Consider the following 25,242-nt stretch of genomic DNA (forward strand, 5'->3'; position numbering starts at 1 on the left):
TATTTTTCTCTAAGTGATAATTTTTTGAGAGATTTGCTATTTAGTTATGTTTCTTGGCAAATGCTAAAGTGTGAAAAATTGATGATTACTGTAAAGATTCAAATGAAACAAGCTCCCTGGTTCACACTCCCGGCCTCAAGCAACGCATGCGCACTCTGAGGACTGCGAATCACATGAGGGTAGGTGGCTTGGACTGGCTTAGTGGGTTGTCGGTGACCGGAGGCGTACTGGTGTACCGATCGTATTCACTGGTCTTCTAATTTCTCTTCTGGAAATGGCGTGTGTTTTGCCTGCATCCTGGACCATCCGTGACGGGAATAAACGGAGATGTCAACACGCCTTCGTTTTCTTAAAGACTGTTGTTGACACAAGGTAAACAGCGTCACAGTTTATATTAATTTGGCTGTGTCATACGACTAGGAGACTCGTTAGTCTAATTCTTCTGATTAGACGATCCAGAAACTAAGGATTAGGTTTGCGTCTAAAGATTGGGGGACTAAACTAAAGGAAATCTGATTTGCACAAGTGGAGGAGATTGGTCTGTGTCCCATAGTTTGGGTTTACGTTGAGGGAGGAGGAGGAGGAGGAGGTGTTGGTTTGGCCCCCCGTGGTCTGAGGTTAAGGAAGGTTGATCATTTTGACTCGTGTTCCTTCCATGTTCTCCCATGAACTTCAAAACGCTATACCTATATTTCTTTTCATTTTTAAGGGTTACTTAGCTTCTTCCAATCGTCGATTTTTTTTTTCATGATCCTTGCTCGAAAGTTTGCAATATAAATTCGTGTCCCTCGAGATGCAATGACCCTCCACTCTGGAAAGTTAGATTCTTAAATGAAAAATATCGAAAAATATCATTCTATTCCCTTAGCAGAAGATATATATTAGTGAATCTCCATCTTAGATGCTACGTTTCTACCCAACACTACCCAGTCCTTTCCTTATTGATTAGGTAAATCGTCCCAACCCTTTGCCTCAATAGGGTAAGTCTTTATCAATCGACAAGAAAAATTTTGTTAATCAAAGAAGTTATTTAATTACCTTTAGTTAACATTCTTCGGGTTATTATCGACTGTAATCTTTCCAACAAGTCGTAAATATGGTGTTTATGTTTACCAATGTTTGGTATATCTGACGAAAATGAAATAAGTTGACAATGGTTGTCTTCTCCTTGAGGCCTGTCTGTCGTTTACCAGGGGTCAGTGTGGCCGTTAGAGTCAAGTTATAACCGCAAATCCCAAATGATTTTGAACACCTTCGCCAGGGTGTTGGGACAGGGGTGAGGGAAGGAGCGGACTCACACTGGGGTTCCCCTGTCTTTTAACCATATGTAAATGTACCGTGTCCCTACTCCTGTGTGTGTACACATGCACATACGCGCACATCTCGACACAGTGTGTGTGCGTGCGTGTGTGTTTTGTGTGTGTGTGTGTGTGTGTGTGGAGATTCGTTTGCCTAGGGGTGCCATCACTGACAGAGATCGGCCAGTGTGTAACTGTGAGTTTTCGTTGGACTCTTGTAAATGGATGTGTATGTTGTAAATGATGTGCCAAGCATGTATAAAAAGAAGTCTCTCTCTCTCTCTCTCTCTCTCTCTCTCTCTCTCTCTCTCTCTCTCTCTCTCTCTCTCTCTCTCTCTATCATCATCCTCCGCTTCCTCCTCCTCCTCCTCCTCCTCCTGCTGGTGGAAAGCGTAGCAATTCCGCTGGAAGCTGAGGACACTCATTCCCCCCTGGAAGTTTGCTCTGCGTCATCTTGGAGAACAGCGTAGCAGAAGAGGCGGCTGCTCCCTCACACAGCTGCTGTCCAGGCTGGCCCGGGAGAGAGAGAGAGAGAGAGAGAGAGAGAGAGAGAGAGAGAGAGAGAGAGAGAGAGAGAGAAACATTAGATTACCGACACATTAAGAACTGATTAACGAGTCGAAGTGTTTGTCGTTGAATTTCGTAGTTAAACGACCCCTTGTTGCCTTACGCTGGGGGCAAAATGAATGGCTTGTGATTTTCCTGATAATTCTTGTCGAATCGTTGATATCACGTTTGATAAACTGATTTTTCATCCAGGTTATTTCGCTATGGATTTGCGTAAGTTTGAATTTCGTCGTTACGTAAATTTGACTTGATCCATGAAAGATTACTCTACAGAAATTCCCAAAAGACAATGAATGATCTCGTAACCCAACCATGAAGTAGTAGTGGGATGCGATACAATAGTCGGCCAGAATTTAATGAAACAGAAACTGGACAACTTTCAAGACGATATAATGCTTTATTTTTTCTCACGGAAGATTATATGGCTTGGTGTAGTATCGTTTTAAGGGGGTTCAGGGTTAAGGAAACGAGCTATCAAGGAGAAAATAGGGAATTATAGATAATAGGTTCTTTAAAGAAAGAGCATTAATAATTGAAGTACGAGTTCTACAACAGAGAAAGAACAAAGGATCTAAACTCCTTTGAAAGAACGAAGGGAAAATGAAATTACATTAGAACTCCAGAAACAAGAAAGGAAAAAACGATCTACTTAACTCCAAGTAACAAAGAATGAAATCAAACAATGAAAACACAAGACACGTACGTACCCGTATGATCATACCACAAAAATACGATGGTTGCTCACTCCGAGAATGTGTAGAGCAAAGAAAAAGAAATTAGAGTAGTAAGGTAGGAAAGATTATCTTAGGCAGCCAGAAATCAGGGACGTATAACAGTGTAGCTTTGGTAAAGAAAAAGCAAGGACACCCTGGAGTGTCTTTGAAGTTATTTGAAACAGGGAAGTGTCTTAATTTAATTTAAGAAAGTTCACGAAATAGTCTGGGATCATCATCGACAAATAAACGGTATGAACTCAGAATATCTTAAAGCATTATGGATTTACTGTAGAGTATCTTAAAGATATTCCTTGAATAGAGTCATGGGACATTCACCTTCCCACAGTTGCACAGTCAAGCATTGAAGAGCAGGTACCACATCTGGTTCCTTCCTTGTCTTCATCACATGTGATGTACAACATTATGTATTACAGTAACTTGGATACAGGTGTACATGACATTCTTTTTTCTTTCGTCTGTTCCACCAGCGTGTACACCTGCCACCTTCATGACAGCTGTTCCTGACGTTGCACGTTAGTCTCATTGGCTTTTGAGGTGGCTTACACCCTGGAACAAAGGAAGAAGAGGCCGTTGACGGGAGGAAGATGTGATCCATCCCCTCCATAGATTTACTGCTCTGTAGGCAGATGTATGGGGAAGGATTTGTTGCTCTTTAGAACAAACGAAGAGCTTCAGACTCGGCTCAGAGGAATGAGACCAGTCTGATTTAGTGTGGCTGTTTATTATCACCTGATGGTGAAGACGTCAGCCACGGGAGGAGGGGGGCTTTGTGCTTTTCTTCTTCCGCCTCCCCCCTTCCCCCCACTCCTACTCCTCCTCCTCTATTCGCGAGATCATTTCCGCAGGCGTAGTTCATGCTTCGTTTTTGATGTCTTGTTGGACCTGTTGGATGGTGCCACTTGGATCCCTCCCTGTGATACCCGAGGGTTCAAAGTCGTCTCGGTGGTTTGGTTCAAGGACTCTTCCAAGGCATTAGTCGCAGAAACCGTCAGATATTACAACACAAAAACACTGACAGGGTAATGGTACCGGTACGTACCTGGACGAAGCAGTATCGAGTCTTTGTCTCGGCAGACGCAGGCAGAGCGTGAAACCTGCCTGGTCGAAACTGTACCAAGGCCTCTGTCTCAACAAGCAGAGTCATCGCCTGGGACACGACCGGTCGAAGCTGTACCGAGACCTTTGTCTCGGTAGGTAGAGAGACTTGGAGTTCGGTACAGCTTGGAATAGTTTCGTCCCGGAACTTAGGGCGTCTCCCGAGACTTCTGTCCGAAACTGTACCGTGAAAAGACCCACCCGAATCCTTTAAGTGAGACAGTTGATGTTCGAGCATTTTACAGTTCAAATAAGCTGCGATGTCCCATCCAGATCCCTACACTTACGAATCTCCTCAGGAAACAGCGGTACAGGATGAAGCAAGAAGAAATGACCCTCCTCCTCCCTCTGAATCTTGCTTTTAATTTTCCAGTCCATGAGTCATTTTCACTCCAGTAAGATTCAATGTGTGATCTTCATGGGTAAAAACGTCATACAGTTGTCAATTGATGTACGGTTCGTGTAAAGCACTACACAGAACAGATCGATTACTGTCTACTTGCAGTCGATCTAATCGTTCCCTCGTACTGGTTCGGAATACCTCCAGCTTCGAATGACACCATTGATCCTAAGTGAAGCAAAAAGGTTCACACTGATCACCGTTCTACCCCAGAATTCTCTGGAGAAAAATAGCCGTAAATATGCCGAGTTGGCTTTCATTGAAATGGTTCATGCGAGATTAGTACTGAAATAAAGTCTTTATTCCTTGACAGGTTATGCCAGACCTATCACCTGATACGTTATAGAAAACGGTCCAATTTTCCACACTGGAATTTATATGACCTTTCTAATTAATGGGTCATTTGGGACGCAGAACGGAACGTGGTCATAGAGGGTTTTGTTTTCATTTTGCTTGAACGTTTCTGTGAAAGCAGTGCTTTAGTTTTATCCACAGTGGTTGAGCGCAGCTTTTGTATCCCACTGTGGGTGTTCACAGTTCTGTGCGTGGCATCGCTACTTGTGTGTTACGGAGAGAGAGAGAATATCTTTTAATAGTATATCCTGTCTCTTAATGGTGAGTAGACGTGCCACGGTTTCACTTAGATGTGCACACACACACACACACACACACACACACACACCAGTCTAGGCCAGGTAATTATTCATCGATCCCCCACTATGAGAAGGAATAACCGATGGATTGGGTAGGGGCCGACTGCCGCGCCCAGGAATCGAACCCATACAGGCCCGACCCCCAGCAGACCCTTGCTGACTATGTGTGTGTGTGTGGGGCGGACCCTTGCTGACTCATAGTGTTTGTGTGTGTGTGTGTGTGTGTGTGTGTGTGATCGCCTTGTGATTTCATGTTAAGATAACTGTAAACAGTATTAATCATAGTTTGAATATTCTTGAAATGGTTCGAAAATTTTGTAATTCAATAGACCTAAATTGGAAGATGTAATCTTAGTAGAAAGTCTCATCACTCGCAAGTTTCTTGTGGAAGTGGAACGAAAAGAAGTGAACAGAATGAGGATTAGAATTGTTTTCTGTAAAGGTCTAGTGTTGGGATATCCCGGATTACTGGTCCCAGAAGGGATTATTTCAAGCTCCAATTGTAGGTTTTGCTTCTTAGTTTTTGAAGCGCATGGTTGTGTCTGTCTGTCTGTGTGTGTCTGTGACTGTCTGTCTGCCTGTGTCTGTCTGTCTGTGTCTGTTTGTCTGTGACTGTCTGTCTGTGTCTGTGTCTGTGACTGTCTGTCTGCCTGTGTCTGTCTGTCTATGTCTGTTTGTCTGTGTCTGTCTGTCTGTCTGTGTCTGTCTGTCTGTGACTGTCTGTCTGTGACTGTCTGTCTGCCTGTGTCTGTCCGTCTGTGAGTGAGACGGGTGTGTAGTTTATCGAGTGAACGTGTGATCTGCATATTTTTCTTGGAGGAGGTTGGGTGGGGTACTATCAATATGACGACTTTCTTGAACCTATGGGTTAAGTGTCCCGCTGACTGACCATTGGTGAATACGTTCACTAGATTTACGCTGTAGGACTGACGAATGTCGAGTACAGTCTGGGTGGGTCATTATGATTGTATCAATGTTTCAGGAACTATTGTTGTTATCTATATCCTTGAGCTGCCCTGGCTACGCAATCTGTACTCTGTATCAGCTGTTGAGTACGTTTGCGGCAATGGATAACGCTATACCGATCTGATTTATATCTACTTCCTCGTTTTCTTCATCGAAGAAATCGTTTTGTCTTTCGTTTTTTTTGTAACTTCCAAGGACAGGTTGAGGATTTTTCCCGAGAAACTGGGATGAGGGTTGGAAGGCGTCTCCTCAGTTTTTCACTCTTAGCCATATAGTGTCTGCAGTTTATGCGTAGCGCATACGTACATGTATATGTATGTCTGAGTGCGTAACTTTGGGATGGATGACCCTAGGATTATACATATATACATACCGTATGGTGTATGTCTACACCTGTCTAAATTCATGTCGTCTACACGTCCTCCGTCTTTTTATCTATCAGCGATAGTGATATAGATGGCGCTTTCTTCAAAACACCAAACCTCTGTCACATTTCGTATAACTTTACCAGTCATACTTGAACACGTTAGAGGTAGACGACCAGGTCTTTAATAAAACTATCATCTACTTAGTTTTATGGTCTATGAATTGATATGAACATGAGAAGTGAGGATACTGCAAGAGGCTTATTGGCCCATGCTAGGCAGGTCCTGAGTCTGTCCACCCTACAACCGACCACCTGAACCCATAAACACATCATCCAACCTTTCTTTTAAAGCTTCCTAGTGACACACGTAGCTTCCACCACTGTACTTGGCAGCAGCTGGTTCCATGAATCTACTACCTTATTCCCGAACCAATATTTACACACATCCGACCTGAATCTATCTTTTTTTTTCTAATTTTGATCCATTATTTCTTGTTCTATCCGGTAGCGGCATTCTATGAACTTTATTCATGTTATCTTTATCAATGCCCTTCACCTATTTAAAAACTTGAGTCATATCCCCTCTAGCCCTCCTCCTCTTAAGTGAGTATGAATTCAGTCTTTTTAGCCTTCCTTCATAAGTGAGGTTTTTCCTTGATTAATCAAGACAGAAACGTTTTCATACTGAACTCATAACCTACAAGAGTGAAACGTGCAGCAGTCAACTCTTATCGTCCTCGTAGATATAAATGATAACGATAGATTCAGACGAATTGTTTCTCTGAAAGAAAATAACTCTAATGCTCGGGTCTCTGTATTGCACCGATCCTAAAACGTTACAGCCAAATTCTGTGAAAGGAAATGTGTCGCTGATGTGGTCATAAGTTTGTACATTAATGTGGTCATACGTTTCTTCATTGACGTGGTCATACGTTTGTTCGTTGACGTGGTCATACGTTTATTTGTTGACATGGTCAGTTGGTCATACGTTTGTTCGTTGAGGTGATCATACGTTTGTACGTTGACGTGGTCATACGTTACTTGTTGACATGATCAGTTGGTCATACGCTGGTCACCAGAAAACCACTTCTAGATGGTTGTCTGTGTCGTCAACTGCATACCGACGAAAAATAATCGAATCGCCTTTAAGCATAAGAAGAAAAATGTAGATTACGAAATATATTCACAACTCATACTGAAATATATTAGAGTTTATGACACGAGTCTAATCACTTAAGGAGACTTGAAGATGATTGACTGCCTGTATTTTGCTGTATGAAGGAGGCCAGGACATTGGCTGGACAGGATTCCACACCTGCTAACGTAAATACTGCACGTAAAAGTGGGAGGCTAAATCACACAGAGTTCAGGGGCCATAATTCTGCCCACAATGAAAGTGGGAAGGTGAAAGCAGCTCTGAGGTATGTAGAAAATGGTCAGCTAAGAAGCATAACAGAAAACTAGAAAGTGAAGTTAAAAGAAATAAGGAGATACTTCAAAATGATCTGATATGACATGAATCTTAAGGAATTGATAAGCTCGTGTGTATGATAAATAAAAAAGAGTATAGCTCATCGCAATTTGTCTGTACTGATGAAACATGTGATGAATTATCATCTGAGTTCTCTTGTTGCCAGAGTGAAGGACCAGAGTTGTGTGTGTGTGTGTGTGTGTGTGTGTGTTGGGGGGGAGTGGGGGGGGGCCAGAACTGAGCTGCTACTGTATGTTGAAACAACAAGCATCCTGTTATGACATGTCAAGCTGATATTTCTCTCTCCCTCTCTCTCTCTCTGGAAGGGTTATTGGTTGCATGCGAAACCGAATAAAAGCCTGGTTACGTCATAGGAGGAAGAGGGTCCTAATGAATGGTGAATCAATCGTGGTCACTCGTTACTAGTGGGGTCCCTCAGGGATCAGTACTTGGGCCTATAATTTTCATCATTTATATAAACAATATCATCGTAGGGCTAAGTAACTCAGTGTCCAAATTAGCAGATGGCAGAATATCAACAATGCCATATCTGGTGAAGAGGATAGGCTAAGATAGTCTAGAAAATGGCAAATACCACTTAATATTAGCAAATATCAGTTTTTAAAAGTAGAAAACCTCAACAAAAATTTGATCATGAACTGATGGGCCACAAGGTAAAGGAAACCCCGAGAGTTAGGGATCTAGGAATCACTGTCTGCAACAACTTCAAATTCTCCCACCATTGTAACGAAGCTGACAAGAAAGGATATAGGATGTTAGGATTAATTAACATAAACATATGAGGGCAAGGATGTGATACTGTCATCATACCTAAGTCTAGTTGGACCCTCACCCTGAAAATGCAGTGCAGGAGCCTTGGGCTCTTAAGCAAGGAGATTCTTCAATTCTAATCAGCGAAGAAACCATATGAGGACAGAGTTTGAGCAAGAGGCGTCTCCGAAGCAAATTAATATATTGCATTCAAATAAAGGACACAACAACGTCGATATGGGAAATTTATCTAAAGTAGATCTAACACTACTAACGACAGATGTACACTAAAACTTAGAGGTCATCGAGTTGATCTGGAGTGTACGAAGTATTTCTTTACCAGCGACACTATTAATACGTGGAATATGTGCCTAAAATACATTTTTCAAAATAACACCCTTTAATATCTTCAAAATTAGGCTTGATCATCACTTTTCACCCTCTGGTATTGAATAATTCATTAGGTCAAACCTCATAACTTGGTGGTATATTATGCTACCTTCTCAACCACTGATCTCTCCCTGGCCTTGCTGTGGTAACATACTAACATTGATTTACCCGCGTCACATGCTTTGAGAGAGTAAGTAAGAATCGTTGTATCATTCTTCAGTATCAGGGATAATATACACATGGGTAGTTGAGAAGCTGGAGCTCAAGTTTATCCTTACTATTGTCTTTATAACAAAAAATGAAAGGATGCCTGTTCTTTGTGATGGGATGCATGACCTATTCATGTTCAGTTTACCTCATGACTTATCTATAAGTTTAATAATATATATTTCAACTGTACGAATAAATCTTATAACAAATAAAGGTCAGGTATGTAATGCATAACCACATTTACATCTTGCTAAAAACAACCTCATTGTTTTGCTGCAGTCTTAGAGATAGAAAGAATATATTTTCACTTCACAGAATTGTATTAAACAAGCCTCAATTAATGTTTTGTAAGTTAAGGTTACAACGACAACATATAAGACAAGCGGTGAGGTTCGATACGTCAGGAACAACCATGGGATATTCTTCATGATAAGATAAGATTAACAAACAGAAGGATAAGAGTCGCATGCCAACGGTCCAATATAAAAGATGAGTTTCGTCCTCAGTCAGTACTTTGAGTTCGGAGAGGGTTGGTGTCTGATTACCTGTATATCAATATGGATCCGCTACAACGGCAGTCCAGTGATTTCCTCCTTTCTAAAAGTGAGTTAAGTGTCCCCTATGATTTTCTTATTGTTAATCTCCGTTTTCTGTAGGGTTGGATTCAATGTCTTTGCCATGTTACATTCATTGAGTTCTTTATTTGAAATATTGCCACGTTATTCATATACTATTGTCGTGATATGTTCATGAATTTCAAGTGTATATTTAAATTAACATCTCTCAAAATTAAGAAATAATTAGTGGCCATATATACAGAGGCTCCAAATAAGATAGGATAGGTTTATCATCGGTGTGGCCTTATTTAATCTGTTTTTGTTTTCAAAAATTTATCATAGGGGAATAAAAATCGGTAGCCTCTGCGTAGCCCGTGAACACGCCTATCAGCTAAAACATTCTCTTTGCAAAACTGTCGAGTGGCTTATACCTATGCATGAGTGATGACCTAAAAAACGTTGGGCCGTCAGAGTATGAGAATATTATTTTCGTTAAAGTTATAGTAATAATATCCCAAAAGTGTATCCAAATGCAATATACCATTTCACTTCATGCAGGAGCTATATTGTGAACATGAAATCAGTGGCATAGATATAGGCATCATTTACCTTATGCATAGAAGTATACGTAGACAATATTGATGTAGTGATCACAAAATAATCTAAATTCCTCTATTTACATTGTTTGTCAGGCTAACTAGCTTTGTAAATAACATGTTATTTACGATTGAAAAATAATTGAGGTGAAATAGGAATGCGTTTTGCTGTTGTACTCCCGACCGTCACATGTACTAAACATACTGAGTAATGTACTGTTAGCACATAGTATGACAATGATGGACTAACGGGTTGAAACATGATTTTCCGTGGTATGTTCCTGGATTTGGCCTTCTTCTTAAAGCTTAACAGAGTTTACTTAGACGCAAAGTAGCATGTAGTATATAAGTGTGGCTTTGTTTATGGTTCAGTTGTTTGAAAAAAATAATGAATAGTTTCCACGTTATGTGTCATAAGACATCCAGTGGGACTGATTAATATCCTACGCTCCTTGAACTGTTTTTCTAGCTGATTTGGGACACCTCACTTTGCATTTTAAGAGAACACGTCCTCCGCATGAACCACTTGAGGTCTGAGGTTTCCATGGTTTCGACAAGATGTGAATTTCTAGTGGATTTGATAGATTAAACGTTTGTGATTTTTTTTAATCCCTGGAGTCCCCATCTATTGGGATCATACAACACACGTAAGCGACAGGAAAAACTTGCATTGTTTTAAAAGGTGACCAAGATATTGATGGGTAAGTTACACCTTCAAGCCGACGGTGTTAATAACTTTGTAGTCAATAGGCTTAAAGTCCAAATAACCAACCAGCCAGCCAGACAAACTCTCAGGAAGCTAGCCGTGTCCACCAGGTGGGACCATACTTAGGGAAATAATGATAATGGTGTGTGTGTGTATTTTCGTTATAAGGTGAACACAAGGCAATCGAGAAGGACGTATTCAGTGTATTCAGTGTAAAGGTTGCATCTTTATCATTAAGAGTGTTGTGTTAGCTCAGTTGGTGGTTCTATTGCCAGAGAGATGCCTAGAACATAGAAGAGAAAGAGCAACTCGTACATGCCTGGGAAGTGTGGTTTCTTATGTCACACAGCCTGCTCGAGTGACGTTTAAGACTGTATAAGGGAGGTGATGGTTTAGCGTTATCAGGCCACTGCAGTAGGAATATATTTTGTCAGTGGTTTGTTTTCTGCGAAAGTGTTAATCTCTTCGTATGTAGATGGATGAGGTTTGAAGCAAAGATTTTCTCATTTGTACTTGGTGTTTGGTGTTTCGAAATGAAAAAGGTTGAGTGGCAGGGATTTTGTGCTTTAGCAAAGAACTGAATGTCGAATATATATCAAGGTGGGATTATATTAGAAGTATTTTTGTTTCGTTGTGCGGGATTGAAAACTTCTGTAAGCTTCGCTGGCCGTGATTTTGCTAAGTTCCTTGTTTTGTATGGTTTGCAGTTTTATATTTCTGACAGGTCAGTTGACCAGGCAGATAAGGCGTAGTTTAGGATGGAGAGGATGAATTGTTTTGTTAGGGAGAGTGAAGGATTTTGTTTTTTCTTGCCCAAAGCTGTTGACGTATATATTTACTGTTGATGGACTTAATTTCCCTATGTAGGATATTTCAAAAATTAATATTTACATATAATACAAGGATCATAATATGCAGTAGGAATGTGTATGGTCTTGGAATTATCTTGACTACCAGAAGCAGTTGTTGAAGGCTCTCCAACTGGCAGTTATAACTTCACAATTATGGCTTCCCCCAAAACACACACACACACACACACACACACTTCAGAGACCTGGATCTAAACTAACCAACCGATTAACTAGACACATTGCAGTATTGATAAAACACCAACATACTTGAATGCAGATATGAATATTTCGCAATTAATCTCTGACTACAGCTTTAATGACCACTTAACTTGCATTGATGATCATATCCAACAAACATATATCCATATATAGGTACGTAACCTGTGGACTTATCATATACTTACATAGACAATAGTTAAAATATATATCTACTATACATGTTTGTCAAAATGTACGAGAAAAAGTTTAGCTGTGACTAAATCACCGTATATGAACAACTGGTAGTATATAAATTCATAGCATGATAATTATCAGTAATATTATTCCTTTGGGTTCATTCATCTTCCTGTCGTTCATTTTGTATGAAAAACAATTTTTGTGCTGGGTGTGTTTGATGTATGGTTGGATATTTGGCTTAATAACCTTACCTGTTGATGACCACTGAAGCCAATAACAACATTCGGACGAAAGACAGGTTAGCACAATATCGAGTTGGCACAATAAACCAACACACACACTGAGCCAGCCATCACCAGGGGGGGGGGGGGAGTTATATTGGGTAGACCAGACCAGCTGGAACCATCCCATTTTGGTTGTTGGGTTGGTTAGTTCTCTAGGCTTTCTACCATCGTCTGCCAAAAAGGCCATCAACTTCGAATATAATCTTGACCACCACCTGCAGGTGTTCGAATTGTCACCTATGGAAAGTCTCTTGTTATATTTCAATAACTAAGTCAAGTTTCAGAAATGTTGACTATCTTAATGACTCTAGTTGTCTGTAAGACCAAAGCCGAAATAATCTACCTACGTAACTGTTTTTGTAAAACGTTTCTACGTGTATGTACCCGTCAGGTGACGATCAGTCTCGTGAAAACTCGGCAGATAAGCTGAGTTGATATGTGTTTGCTCAAGACTTGTCCCCTTCTATAGTCTCTCCTATACGTATAAACACTATAGAAACTTGTTTGTACAGTTTTTAGAATGTGTTGCTGTGGTACTGCATTACAGGTATATCGGAAGCAATGAAGTGTTTGTTTCGAGGACTAACAAGGCTGTGTTTGAGGAGGATCCTCATGTTTATATCTGTTGACACTTGCATTTGATGTAGTGGCCTTCGATGAGGTTGGAGGTCAGGCGTTTGACCTAACCGTTAAGGATGAGGTTTGAGGAGTTGCACCATCATGTTCAAGGTTCGTACCATGGCGCATGAGATTCGACCCTTTTCGTCTTCTCGTCAGTATTCCCGGTGTTTTCTTTTACCGTCCTGTGTTCCTGAATCACTCTAGAATAGAATCTAAATTCATAAAACAGAGTATTAGCTTATCGATAAGAAAACAATTCTTTTTTATTTGATAAGTGTATGACGATCATAAAGCCACTCGATACACTATCAATCTCACAACTGTATCTCCTCTCGAGAAAAAAAGGCATTAGCCAAACGATTACATTCTTCAATACTAATGTAAAGATTTACGTCAGCAACCCGACCAGGATCACTTACGACACCACGCAGTAAACGCAACGGAACGTTCGTTTTCCTTGTACAAATCCCGAAACTTTGACTGACTCACTCCCTCTCCATTCGTAATGATTCGATATTTCAAACTGTAATCTTGAAGATGAACGTATGTATGGTCCTTATTAAACATTAAATAGAATTACTTTATATCAACACAGCGTATGAGATAAACAAAGCCATCATCATCATCATAACGATAATATAGAAATAGATAGGTAAATGGTACTAGATAAATATTTGTGAAAATCCCAATTCAGCGTCCATATCAGTCAGCTTAAAACCAGCCATTCATTCTAACCCCACCGCATATAAAACAGCCACGCAAACCTCTATACCATCAAAATCACAGCTATTCCGAACATGTACGAAGTACTGGTGAAATAACGTTTATCAAGGGTCGTAAAAACTGACGCTAGCGATGGCCATATCACGTTACGATATTGCATCATGCCAAAATATTTACCAAAGGTCTTTCTCTGAACGGATTCTATAGATCGGTTACTCTCCCATCCTTGTTCAGTTACAGGTAACGTTTCTCCTCAGGTGTGAGAACAAAGACTTGTTCACTCGTATCTCGCTGGAAGACTTACAGCAGCAGAGGTGTCATTGCAGCGCGTCCCTCACACTCTGCCTTCATGCAATGTTCTCTGATTAAACCGAGATAGATAATGGCAACACTGACTCTCTCTCTCTCTCTCTATCTATCTCGTTTAAGTAAGTACGTGTATCCCTTTCGATGCAACAGACACGCACTAACATACAAACATATATAATCGGGCAAATTCTATCTTGTTCACTCCATTGGTAAGGGTCGTTTCTAACGCACTGCGTCTTATTCTGTCGGCTGGTATTCAAGGATCAGGGCAGTGTTCCATGTGGGATAAAACGGTGACGCACTAGATTTCAAAAAAGGAGGCACCATGTTGATTGTTTGCACATGGCATAAAGACATTTTGATATTTTGAAGCTTAGTTGAACTAGTAACGTCAATGGAAAAATCATAGAGCTGCCACAGCTCAGCCAGTCGACGAGGTTTGAATAACATCCATTACCGTTGGAACGTCGAACGCAATTATGATCCTAACTGTGTCAAGCGTTCATACACCTGCCAGGAGTGCTCAGGTGGGCGTGAGTCAAGGGCGATAGTTGGTGGTGGTGTCTGCTAGAGATAATACCAACACGGATAGCAATGCCCTACAACCAAGGCCATGTCAGAAGCTTCACATCTTGCCGTCTTAATGTGTCTCGTATTTCTAATATCGGCACTACTCATTATAACGATTATCTTATTGCGTATAATCTATAATAAATCACACTAGATGGCAAATCACACTAGATGGCAAAAATGGTTTATCATCTGTATCAGTGATAAGAGACCTTAGGTAAGAGGTTGATCGTCGGTCTTGCCACTACATGTTGTGGTGTGGTGTGGACGCCAGCTTGGAAACGAAATAGAACTCCTTATCATTGTTCCGTGATACGATTTCGAACGCGCTGCGTCTTATTCTGTCGGTTGGTATTTAAAGGTCAGGGCAAATAATATCTTGTAGTGTTTCATGTGGGATAAAACGGTGAAGACAAGTGGTATATATCTAGTCGCCAAGATTCTCTATGCTTCCTGCCGACATAGGTACATCATTTAACTTGTACCATAAAGTGTTCTTGAAGACGCTTTTCCGTGATTCGGCAACACGAAACTCGTTCATTCGGACATCATAAGTACTTTAACACTTTATGAGCATGTGAGACCTTGTTTATGAACGGGGAAGAAGATAAGAACGTCTCTCTCAGCCACATTTGCTTGTCATACAGATTACTGTCTCCTATTTTCATGTCTACATTTTTCAGTCGTTTATATTTTGTTTACTATGGAAGGTTCTTACTGGAGTCCGGCTGCGTTAACGTCAGGTCACGGGTGGAAAGCCGCTGTGTAGCGAGGCTTCGCCGTAGTTACAGAACGAGAAAGAATACAATCTCGTCGAACGAACTTTTCATTCTGGAAGTGTCCTTCCCTTTTCTGCTACTGATTGTAGCGCACTCTTGAGGCTGCTTGAGCCCCGTTCAATGAGTCCTAGGTTTTTATTATAAAGAATATGAGTGTAGAAGTTTTTCCTCGCATCTTTATTGATTCTTTCATAAATTTGATTCCTCTAAATGACCTCCCATTACTTCATCTCCTTTGTGTCTATATATGTGCACGTGTATGTTTATAGGCGCGTGTCTGTAAATATATTACTACATACTTACTGGCTTCACTCCACCATAACTATAAAGACTGCAGTTACTGTAATAGTTAACACCATGTCATATAATCTATAGAACCCACATCCTTCCTTGCTCTGCAGGCAACAAACAGGTAGTAACTTTGATAAGGTAAGCAAACAAGTGTGAAGTGTGATTCAACTGTTTGAATTAACTTTCCAGTAAATCTTCTCATGAAGGCCATAGATCAAAGTCCTGTTTCTCATTTGGTATCGAATGGTCTACTGTCCACACTCAAATCCATCTCGACTTTAATCCTTCTTACTATTGTTATCTCTCTTATGGCGCTATTTTTTTCATTTTATTTCTTATGATTGGTATTTTTCTTCAAAGTATTCTTGTCTACGTTAAATATAGTATTTGTGTTTACCCACTTGCAGTCATCTATGCGTCCTTAGCAGAAATATTAACTACTTTTCTAATAGTGTTTATGTTCATCCTACTGTGTGTTTCATGATAGCCCTCGCAAGCTTCCGTTGGGTTCATATGTATTTCCGAAAACACGTTACCAGTACAGATAACGAACTACTTCGTTATCAATACGTTACGGTGTTAAATACATAGGATATCCTCCTTAATGTATATTTGTTTATTTATTTTTGTTAGTTGTTAAATGAGCCATTAAAGCCAGGAATCGTAACACAAGTTACTTGTCATCACAAGACTTGTTGATGTTGCCAGGACTGCCTTGCTGATGAAATGATCTCTCTCCCTTTAGATCAAGGGTTCCTCTCGAAGGTTAAGGATGAAGAGGTGCCAAAGATGCTCTTTCTCTCCGTCAACCCAAACAAGGTAAGTCAATAATGATAATAATAATAATAATAATAGATATATAGATGATAGCTAGAAGGAGAATGCAACCCGGACTTTCAAGGATTGACATGATAATCAGGTCCATAACTCTATTAACAAATTTAGTCGTATTGATTAATAGTATAATGACTTGTGACATTATGCATGGTGCACACATAACACTTAAAAAGCCCACACTCAGATTCACACCTAATTATTCCTGTGACACAGTAATGTTATGCCAGGAACATAGCACCCAGTCTGCGCTTGTAATATCATATCAAGAATGGGCTGTTTACACACATACAAATCAATATCCTTTAAATAAGATAATGAAAGGGTTAGTTTCTAATGTATGATTTATTCGTTTTTAATATGTATGACAAATGCTGTTCTGCAGTTAATCATTCAGATATATTTCTTAACTTAATCGTGTTATTATCTAAAGTGAGGTAATATTCTAGAGGAATAAAACTCTTTTGCTAAGTAATTTTGTTCTTGAGTCTTTGATCCATTGCACACACACACACACACACACACACACACACACACCGACCTATATGGACCTTAACGCGGTGGTGAGGTTTGTGTGGAGGGAGCGGTGATGGCTTGAGCTCTGACAGCGACGATTCTTCCTTTCCCTGGTACGTGGGTTTAACCAAACTGCTAAAGGGTAAGCTTGAACTCGCGCACCAACACGTCGGCTATTTTCCCTGCTATAGAGACTGTTCGTTCTTCCTTTCTTGGTCTATCAATAACTGAAAAGGGTTATTTGTTCGAGTTGAAATAAATTTCTAAGAATATTCTAAACTGTTTTAAAAGCGCTGAATAGACTTATATGCTCCAGTGCTTGGCTTATAAGCCTAGATATTATAATCCAACCCATTGCACATAACCACAATTACTCAGTTTTCTAAAATTCTTTTTTGTGTCTTGCTTTTTTGATGAATTATTCTGTCACCTGATCAACATCTTTTCCCCAATGATTTATAATAACTGAGGAACTCCCACTGGCAACACCTCCAACCGAATCTCTCTTGTAAGCGCTGCAAACTTCGTCCTCTCTTGACTGAGCCTGATTGATCCTTGACACCCCATAATCCATTATACCCTTCAAGTTCTCATCGTATGTGAAGGTGGATATCGAATAACATAAGTTCCATTATAAGGTATTACTTGTAAATAGCCAGTGAATGCGAATGTGGGTGGCTCATGGTCCTTTGAATGAGGATATATCAAGTGTGACCTATTGGCGCCAATTAATTTCGTTATCAAGATGGCCACAATCGGAACGAAATCGTTCCCGTAATTGTGTTCTGTAATACACACTTTTTTTTTTGTAATTGCGTGTTAGAATTTTCATAAAAAATGGGAAATGTGCACTTTCTTGTATTCACCACATCGTCAGGGGAGATATAAGAATGGGATATAGGACGTAGACATGGGCTACATGCATAGTAAGTGTATGTGGTCTTAGATTTATCTTTAACACCCTAAAGGTGTTAAAGATTTTTCGGTTGTTGGATGTAACTTACGTTGATGGCCTTAATGACCCTGGCAGCTGATAGGCCTATAGCCCAAACAACCTAACCTAACCAACGAAGAACAGTCAGTTGATATACAAGGAAGAATCGTAGCTTCGACGCCATGGTAAACATACCTAACCATCCGATAAACAAGGACACACTTACCCAATATATGATCATTCCTAGCCACCAAGTATTCTTCCTCCTCAGTATATACACTGAACTACACCCTCCTTGACTTCCTATCTCTCTGTACTGATGACTAGAAATCAACCAACGCTTTGAAAACTTCAGGTTGAGGAGAAGTTTGAAGCATTTCTATCCAACACCACCTACACTGACGGAGGGGCGGTTGGCGTCGGCCGTATGATCGCTACTGGTGACTTTGGTTCCGAGAGGAGTTCCGAGTCGGCCACCAGAGTGCTTGAAAAATTTCAGGATGGAGGATCGGATTCTATTACCAGGTTACTCGAAAAATTTCAGGTAAGACGTCTATAGCAGAGCAGTCTCTTACAAAACTGTCACTTATATTTACGATTAGTAGGATAATTTGGAATATAAGTATTGAGGAGGTATTAGTGTTTATATAACTGGGCTTGATTGCCATTTCTTTTTCGTTTTTCTTTAGCTCATCATTCATCGAATTCTGAATAGCAGATACTGCCTTACTCCATATTTGAATTACGGTTGTATGATGCAGAACGTAGGAATGATTATATATATATAATATATATATATATATATATATATATATATATATATATATATATATATATATATATATATATGTTAGTATAATTAATAATACACCTAATAAAGGAAACCTCCTTAGATAACCTTAGTTAACATTAACACATACAGTATCTTCCACTATAACTTTATTACTTTAAGAAATTACGACGATATTCTTCTTCTTTCTTTCCGGCAGAGAGCTCTGGAGGAGAAATCCATCTCACCCGTTCGCCGCGAACTACAACTTCGTCTACTAAAACTCTCCAGCGTAGACTTCACCAAGAATGAGAACCTGAGCACCTTAGAGAGCAACTTTTCCGATGAGAACGATCAACTTAGTAATGAAGAGGAAGACGTGCTGGAGTTCACGGAGATATTTGAGATGTTCAACCATTCGGCACCGGAGAAGATCAAGAGCAGCTTCGGCAGCATAACGTTTTCGAAGAAGATCCCCGTCGGGAGAGGAAGCGGCTTCCAGAAGAAGACCTTCTTCGTTTACGGCGAGAACAAGATCATCATGGAGATATGCAACGCCCTCTCACCAATGGAGGTCTTCGAGATGTACGAAGTCCTGAGGGAGTCGAAGGCGGTGGAACGGGACGATAAGATCAAAGACCTCCTGTCGCAACCCATTGATCGAGAATCCTTGGAGAAGGTGGCGGGCCTGAAGGACGTAGCCTTCTACTACCTCATTCTAAATTTAATGAGGAAGCAGTTGCTGAACAGGCTTTACACGCACAGACTCAGTTTTATCTTCCACCAAATGAAGCAGATGAAGGAGGGATCAGGGGTTTCGCACGCCCACATAGACTGCATTCTCGCGAACCTCAATCGTTACCCAGTTGTCTCGCGTCCACCTGGCCTCTGCCTCATATTCATCATGACCGAGGATCGTAAGGGAGCGCAGAAAGATCTAATGAGGGTCAGGGAACTGTTCGAGAAGGTCTTCATGTATGATGTGTTTGTGAAATCCGACCCGAAAATCGAAGATATCAAGACGATCACAAGCAAACTGAAGGCAGCAAGGAATAAGTTCTATGACAGGTTTGTTGGTCTCTCTGTCCTTATCATGATTAGCCGAAGGAACTTTTCATCAGACAAAACGAACTTTAAAACCTTTGACGTTACAGAGGGAACGACATAGAGTTGCCTAGCATTATAGTAATGAAGTTGTACGTGCTATTTACTGCTATTTAAAAGCTTATGTCATAAAATGGATCAGAATTTGAACATCAAGATAGCATCATGCTTACTTGATAAGACTTCCCAAAAAAATTTCGATATTTTTCTATCTACTCCAATAGACAAAAGTCCTTATCAAGGCCAGGCTTTAAAAAAATGAGAGAAAAGGAAGAATAACCAGTGTGTTTTGAAGATTAAAGTCATTTTTCTTAAGCGTTCAAGTTGTATTTCGGAAAGTCTTGGAGGTGAATCGTCCTAAAATTTATGGTGGGAGGGAAAAAACAAACGTTACAACTGTAATTCTATGACTTTTTTCCCGTCGACACGTAAAGCGGTGATGTGGCGACCATCATGTGCTCTCGCTTATGGCGGGGATTAGAGGGATTAAAACGATCATCCTCTTTATCATAATGGGTTATATTGACACAAATTTACAAGATGGAAAATTTCTAGATTTAAGCCTACGTGAAAAAAAGACGAGCAAGCACAAGAGTAAAGGTTTAGAAGCACATTCCTTCGAATCACGATTAGGGATTATTCCTGGTGTTTGCGCTGTAGTTGTGTTTAGAGAAGGAAGCACATTTTAGACTAATAAAAGAGGATATATATTTATAATAGATCCTACAACGGAAAGTGTTATGTTTAACGCAGGTTATATGCTAGCGTCATCATGTTTGGTTGTTCTAAGGTCAACTACTTTATCTCAGAATAGATTTAAGATTCCGGTAGGTTAGCGATAACGGTTGTGGTTAGATCACGTGGGATGAACTCAAAGTTCTCCGCGATCTTATTGTCATTCGTGACTCCTTGCATCGCAGCAGAACCTTCACTTTCATCCCAAGGTCCTGTGACAGTCCCCGATTCTTGCACTTTCCCACACCCTCCACACACACCTACTGCTAGTACCCCGTCCCTCATAGACTAGTGACGAGATGCGTCCGTGTGTGTGTCGTGGAAAGCTCACCTCCGATCCCTCACCCTCACAGCCTTGTGGTCTGGTTTATGGGTCATGGCAACAAGACGTACCTGGACGTGGCTAATGGCCGAATCCATAGACGGGTGGACTTCATCGAGCCCTTCACCAACATCGAGTGGTTCTTCAAGAAGCCCAAACTCTTCTTCATCCAAGCCTGCGCCATCAAAAGAGATCGGAAGAGATTTTCTTCTAATTGTAAGTCAGTCAATACGTTTCAGATTACACGAGACGCCGTTGTCTTGTCTTACACCACTGACATAAACATTCCCCTTAATAGCATGAGGTGCAGGAATTCGAAACATTAGCTAAACTCTTGGCTGTACATAAGTTCCTCTTGGATAACTGCGAAGAAGAATGTGGAGAATTTGGCGTCGGCTTTTTCCCAGTTTCACTAGCTGTCATTTCAGATGGTTCTATCTTGTCTGAAACTCCACTAATTGTTTCCCTGTTCGTTAACTCTCCTAAAGCACATTCAGTGTGGTAGTTAGGTGAATGATTAAAGTGTCGTACGTGTGACCATCGTGGTTCGTCATATCTAACAAATGTTCCGTCTGCATTGCACGGAGCTGAACCAAAAGATGATATATGTCTTTCAGTGGTCTTTGTGTACGTCTTTCAGTGGTCTTTGTGTACGTCTTTCAGTGGTCTTTGTGTACGTCTTTCAGTGGTCTTTTGTACGTCTTTCAGTGGTCTTTGTGTACGTCTTTCAGTGGTCTTTTGTACGTCTTTCAGTGGTCTTTTGTACGTCTTTCAGTGGTCTTTTGTACGTCTTTCAGTGGTCTTTGCGTGCTATCTTTCACTCATGTTCTCCACTGATTACGTACAGGCAGACAGTCTAGGTATAAACCACCTCCCCTGCTAGGTAGTGTGTGGTGACTAGGGCAGTTTAGGATCATGTGAGGTTCTCTATTGGATGAATTCTTAGATCCTGCGCTGACTTGCATAGATGCACTTTGACAATGAAATGTTCTTTCTTTACGACGCATCCTTTAATCATAGTGTTCTATATAAATGTTCTTTTACAATAGAGCGATCTTTGTCTATGACGCGTTCTTTGATTATGCACTATTCCATATAATTGTTCTTTGACAATGAAATGTTCTTCCTTTATGACACGTTCGTTCATCATGCACTGTTCCACAGAGATGTTCTCTGATAACGAAGTGTTCTTTCTTCATCACACGTTCGTTTATCATGCATTGTTCTGTATAATTCTCGCCTAATAATACATCCCTTAGTTTTAACTCTCTTCCTGTGTGTCCACGTCTCCTCAACTTGCTGTGTTTGACGAGACCTTCTCCACAGCATCTGCGCCAGATCTGAAGGCCCTGTCGACCCACACGGACTCTGTGGGATGGAAGGCACCAGCAGGCACCCAGTGGCAGGACAAGTACGCTGAGTACACCGACGTCTCCACTGTCAATAACTTCGCCGACACCCTCATCTCCTACGCCACCATGTGGTACCAGTACGCCTCTAGGAATGAGGAAGGTAAGGTCCCTCTTACCATCCTATCTAGCTATATATCTATCTATCTACCTCCCTATCTATCTACTCACCTACGTATCTCCCTACCTATCAGTCGGCCTCGGATAAGAATGGTGGTAGGGTTTCTTGTTAGAGTTCGCCAAGCATCTATCCCAAGTACGACGCATTTCTCTCTCTCTCTCTCTCTCTCTCTCTCTCTCTCTCTCTCTCTCTCTCTCTCTCTCTCTCTCTCTCTCTCACTAAACCCGAACCTAATCATCATCATCTGGTCCAGGGTCACTGTACGTAGACACGCTGGTGGACCAACTCCGTGAGTGGGGCAGCAAGGAGAGCATTGAAAACGTGTTGCGACGCGTCCACTACAACGTGAACACTGTGTCCCTCCTGTACAACGAGCAAGGACAAGACGTGCTGTGGAAGCAGGCTCCCTACTTCGAGTCGTCGTTGCAGAAGGAGTTCATCTTCCCCCAGCCGAAGAAAACGTAGGTCGGTACTGCTGGTCGCCTTCCGTTGCTCATCTCCTGTAGAAACATAGAGTCCTCCTTCATGTGTTTCTTTTTTATTATTATTCATCTTCATCGTGATCTAAATTAGTTGATTTCCAACCATTAGTTTGATATGAAGATGTCCATTGTCATAGAAATTCACATAGGCATGATGCATTATAGATGCCCATTGATGAAGTACAGAAATCTTACTAGAAATCAAACATATATTTTGAGTATATATGAAAAATGATGTAAGTATTCACAGTAACTGATACTGCGCTGCATCTGACCAAGTCAATAGATACGATTATAATTGCGCATTAGACGAGATACATTTCGAAAACTGAGTGTTTAGTTCCCTCAGAAAGGTATCTTTGAATGCGTCATAACAAAATGAGGTAGCGTGTAAGATGCAGGAGGGTGAAAGGCGTGCAAGGAATAGAGTGAATTGGAACGATGTATGAGAGAGAGAGAGAGAGAGAGAGAGAGAGAGAGAGAGAGAGAGAGAGAGAGAGAGAGAGAGAGAGAGATTTAAAGAATATACCTTTTTCGAAATATGCAGTACAGTCATACCGAAAATAAAAGACGCACTCTAACCCAAATGTACAAAATCATTTAAAAGATTCATTTTTTGTCAAGATATACAATATCTTCATCGAGGAAAAAAAAACAAAAAATGTGAAATTTATGAACATGGAAGAAGTGAGGTTATTAATCCCACAACCTTAATGTTCATATTGCATTTCGTGACCAGAAAAACAATATAGAAAACGTACTGAGAATGCTCATAATTTCCTGGCAACATTTATAACACGTACATTGGTAGATATTACAAATCAAAATGATTTCTAAACTTTTCACACCTTTTATCTACCACTTACTGACCGGTTAAGCGAAGATAAGCTGATATAGGACGGAATATTCTCCATCCGTGTGATTGGTCGGTGATTCGTTCGCCCGTGGGGCTCCGGACCAAACAATCGAAGCTTTTGTAGTGTACAAAGTGAATGGCATTGTACCCAGTACACAGAAGCTTTGGTACAGGGTCTGTTCGAGCTGATGGTCCTTGGAAGTTATCGTAGCAAATATTGTGCTCCCATCTCGGGAGATTTCTGCTGGAACTCGCATATTCCCACTCACAGAGTGTAGTTCAATCTGTCCAGATGTGTATCAGCGAGCGGATGACTCGAGCCAGCTCAGGGAACATGATAAACTCTGTCACTTGACATCAGACATCGTTCCCCACAGATGCTGCATACATTACAGTGCAAACTCGTATCAAAGAAGAAGCTGATCTGAGGGAATTCGCGAGTGTAGGATTCTGAATCTGTGATACACTCCCGCGACTTCCAAAGCCTTCCAATGACCTGATTTGAAAAGGGGGATTTTTCTAGAGCACTTGACAAACATCAGTTCTTCTAATGACTCGTGAACTATTTCAGTGGCTGATGGTGACTGCTCAGAAATGTGTCGGTGACTGACCTGGTCAAGCATTGCTTTGTAACTTTCTATCGCAACACTCGAGGACAAGTTGGTCCAGGTGGTTAAGGCTCCATAACACAAAGAACTGGAAAGAGAGGCCGAGTTGGTTGCCCTAAGTACTTCGTGACACCACAGTGACCATTGATGTCATTAAGAATCATCCAAACTCTGAAAGTCGATGCACTGATGACCTACAGGGATTTGTCTCGCTCAACATCGTGAAGAGGGAGCGGTCGTCTGTGATCCACATAAGGCTCGAACACAACAAACTGACCACGGGTTCACAAAGTCCCTTCGTAATCCTGACTTCATGTAGAAATTCATTCGGGAGGAAGATCACGGCGTGAGGGAACAGATGCTTACTCTGTGCGACTTGTGAGGACAAGTACTACCTCTTGTGAGCGACTGCTGACGAGAAATACACTCCCCGCGACGCAAGTACAAGTGTGCTTCCCTTGTGATCTTGGTCTATCTGTGGCCACGCCTCGGTGATGGATCACGGTGGCTGGTGATATGTCCGTAAACTGATCTGGTATTCCTGTAGCATCAAAGGCCATGCTGGACTGTTGTCACTTGCAAAGAAAAATGAAAATGTAGCGGGAATCATTGCATGGGTGGGTTCAATATGGTAGGATATATTTCGTTTTAGGCATTTCTTTTAGTTTGTACTTCGAATTGTCACTGTCGAGGGCATTTCATCCGTCGGTGTTGCCACCAGTCCACAGTAGATAGTGGCATAATGAAAGGAAAATCTTGAAAAGTAACTTTTAAACTAATTTTTTCGTTCCTTTTTTCAATATTCTTTAGTGTGTTCGTTACGTCACAGACTGAACCCTCTGGAGTTTGTATTTACTTAAAAATCATAAGAAAGATAAAGATCAACGCAAGTATGACTTGTCGTATATTAATTTGGGCTCGTAATTTCTTGTACTGGTGTACTC

General features: G+C 40.9%; 1 protein-coding gene across 2 annotated transcripts; it reads left to right on the forward strand.

Moving 5' to 3' along the window:
• Nucleotides 1-230: 230 nt before the first annotated feature.
• On the forward strand, nt 231-23,362 carry LOC139763810 (uncharacterized). 2 transcript variants are annotated; one of them, XM_071690095.1, is made up of 7 exons: nt 231-372; nt 16,354-16,427; nt 18,248-18,436; nt 18,882-19,729; nt 20,854-21,038; nt 22,149-22,334; nt 22,606-22,949. In XM_071690095.1, exons 2-7 carry the CDS (start codon nt 16,398-16,400, stop codon nt 22,815-22,817), a joined length of 1,650 nt encoding a protein of 549 aa, XP_071546196.1. In that variant the 5' UTR covers nt 231-372; nt 16,354-16,397; the 3' UTR covers nt 22,818-22,949. The 2 variants fall into 2 exon arrangements, with proteins under 2 accessions (XP_071546196.1, XP_071546187.1); XM_071690086.1 differs by lacking the exon at nt 231-372 and adding an exon at nt 9,409-9,528 and having other exon boundaries at nt 22,606-23,362.
• Nucleotides 23,363-25,242: the final 1,880 nt, after the last annotated feature.

The sequence above is a fragment of the Panulirus ornatus genome, chromosome 3 (genome assembly GCF_036320965.1).
Source record: "Panulirus ornatus isolate Po-2019 chromosome 3, ASM3632096v1, whole genome shotgun sequence".
NCBI lineage: Eukaryota > Metazoa > Arthropoda > Malacostraca > Decapoda > Palinuridae > Panulirus > Panulirus ornatus.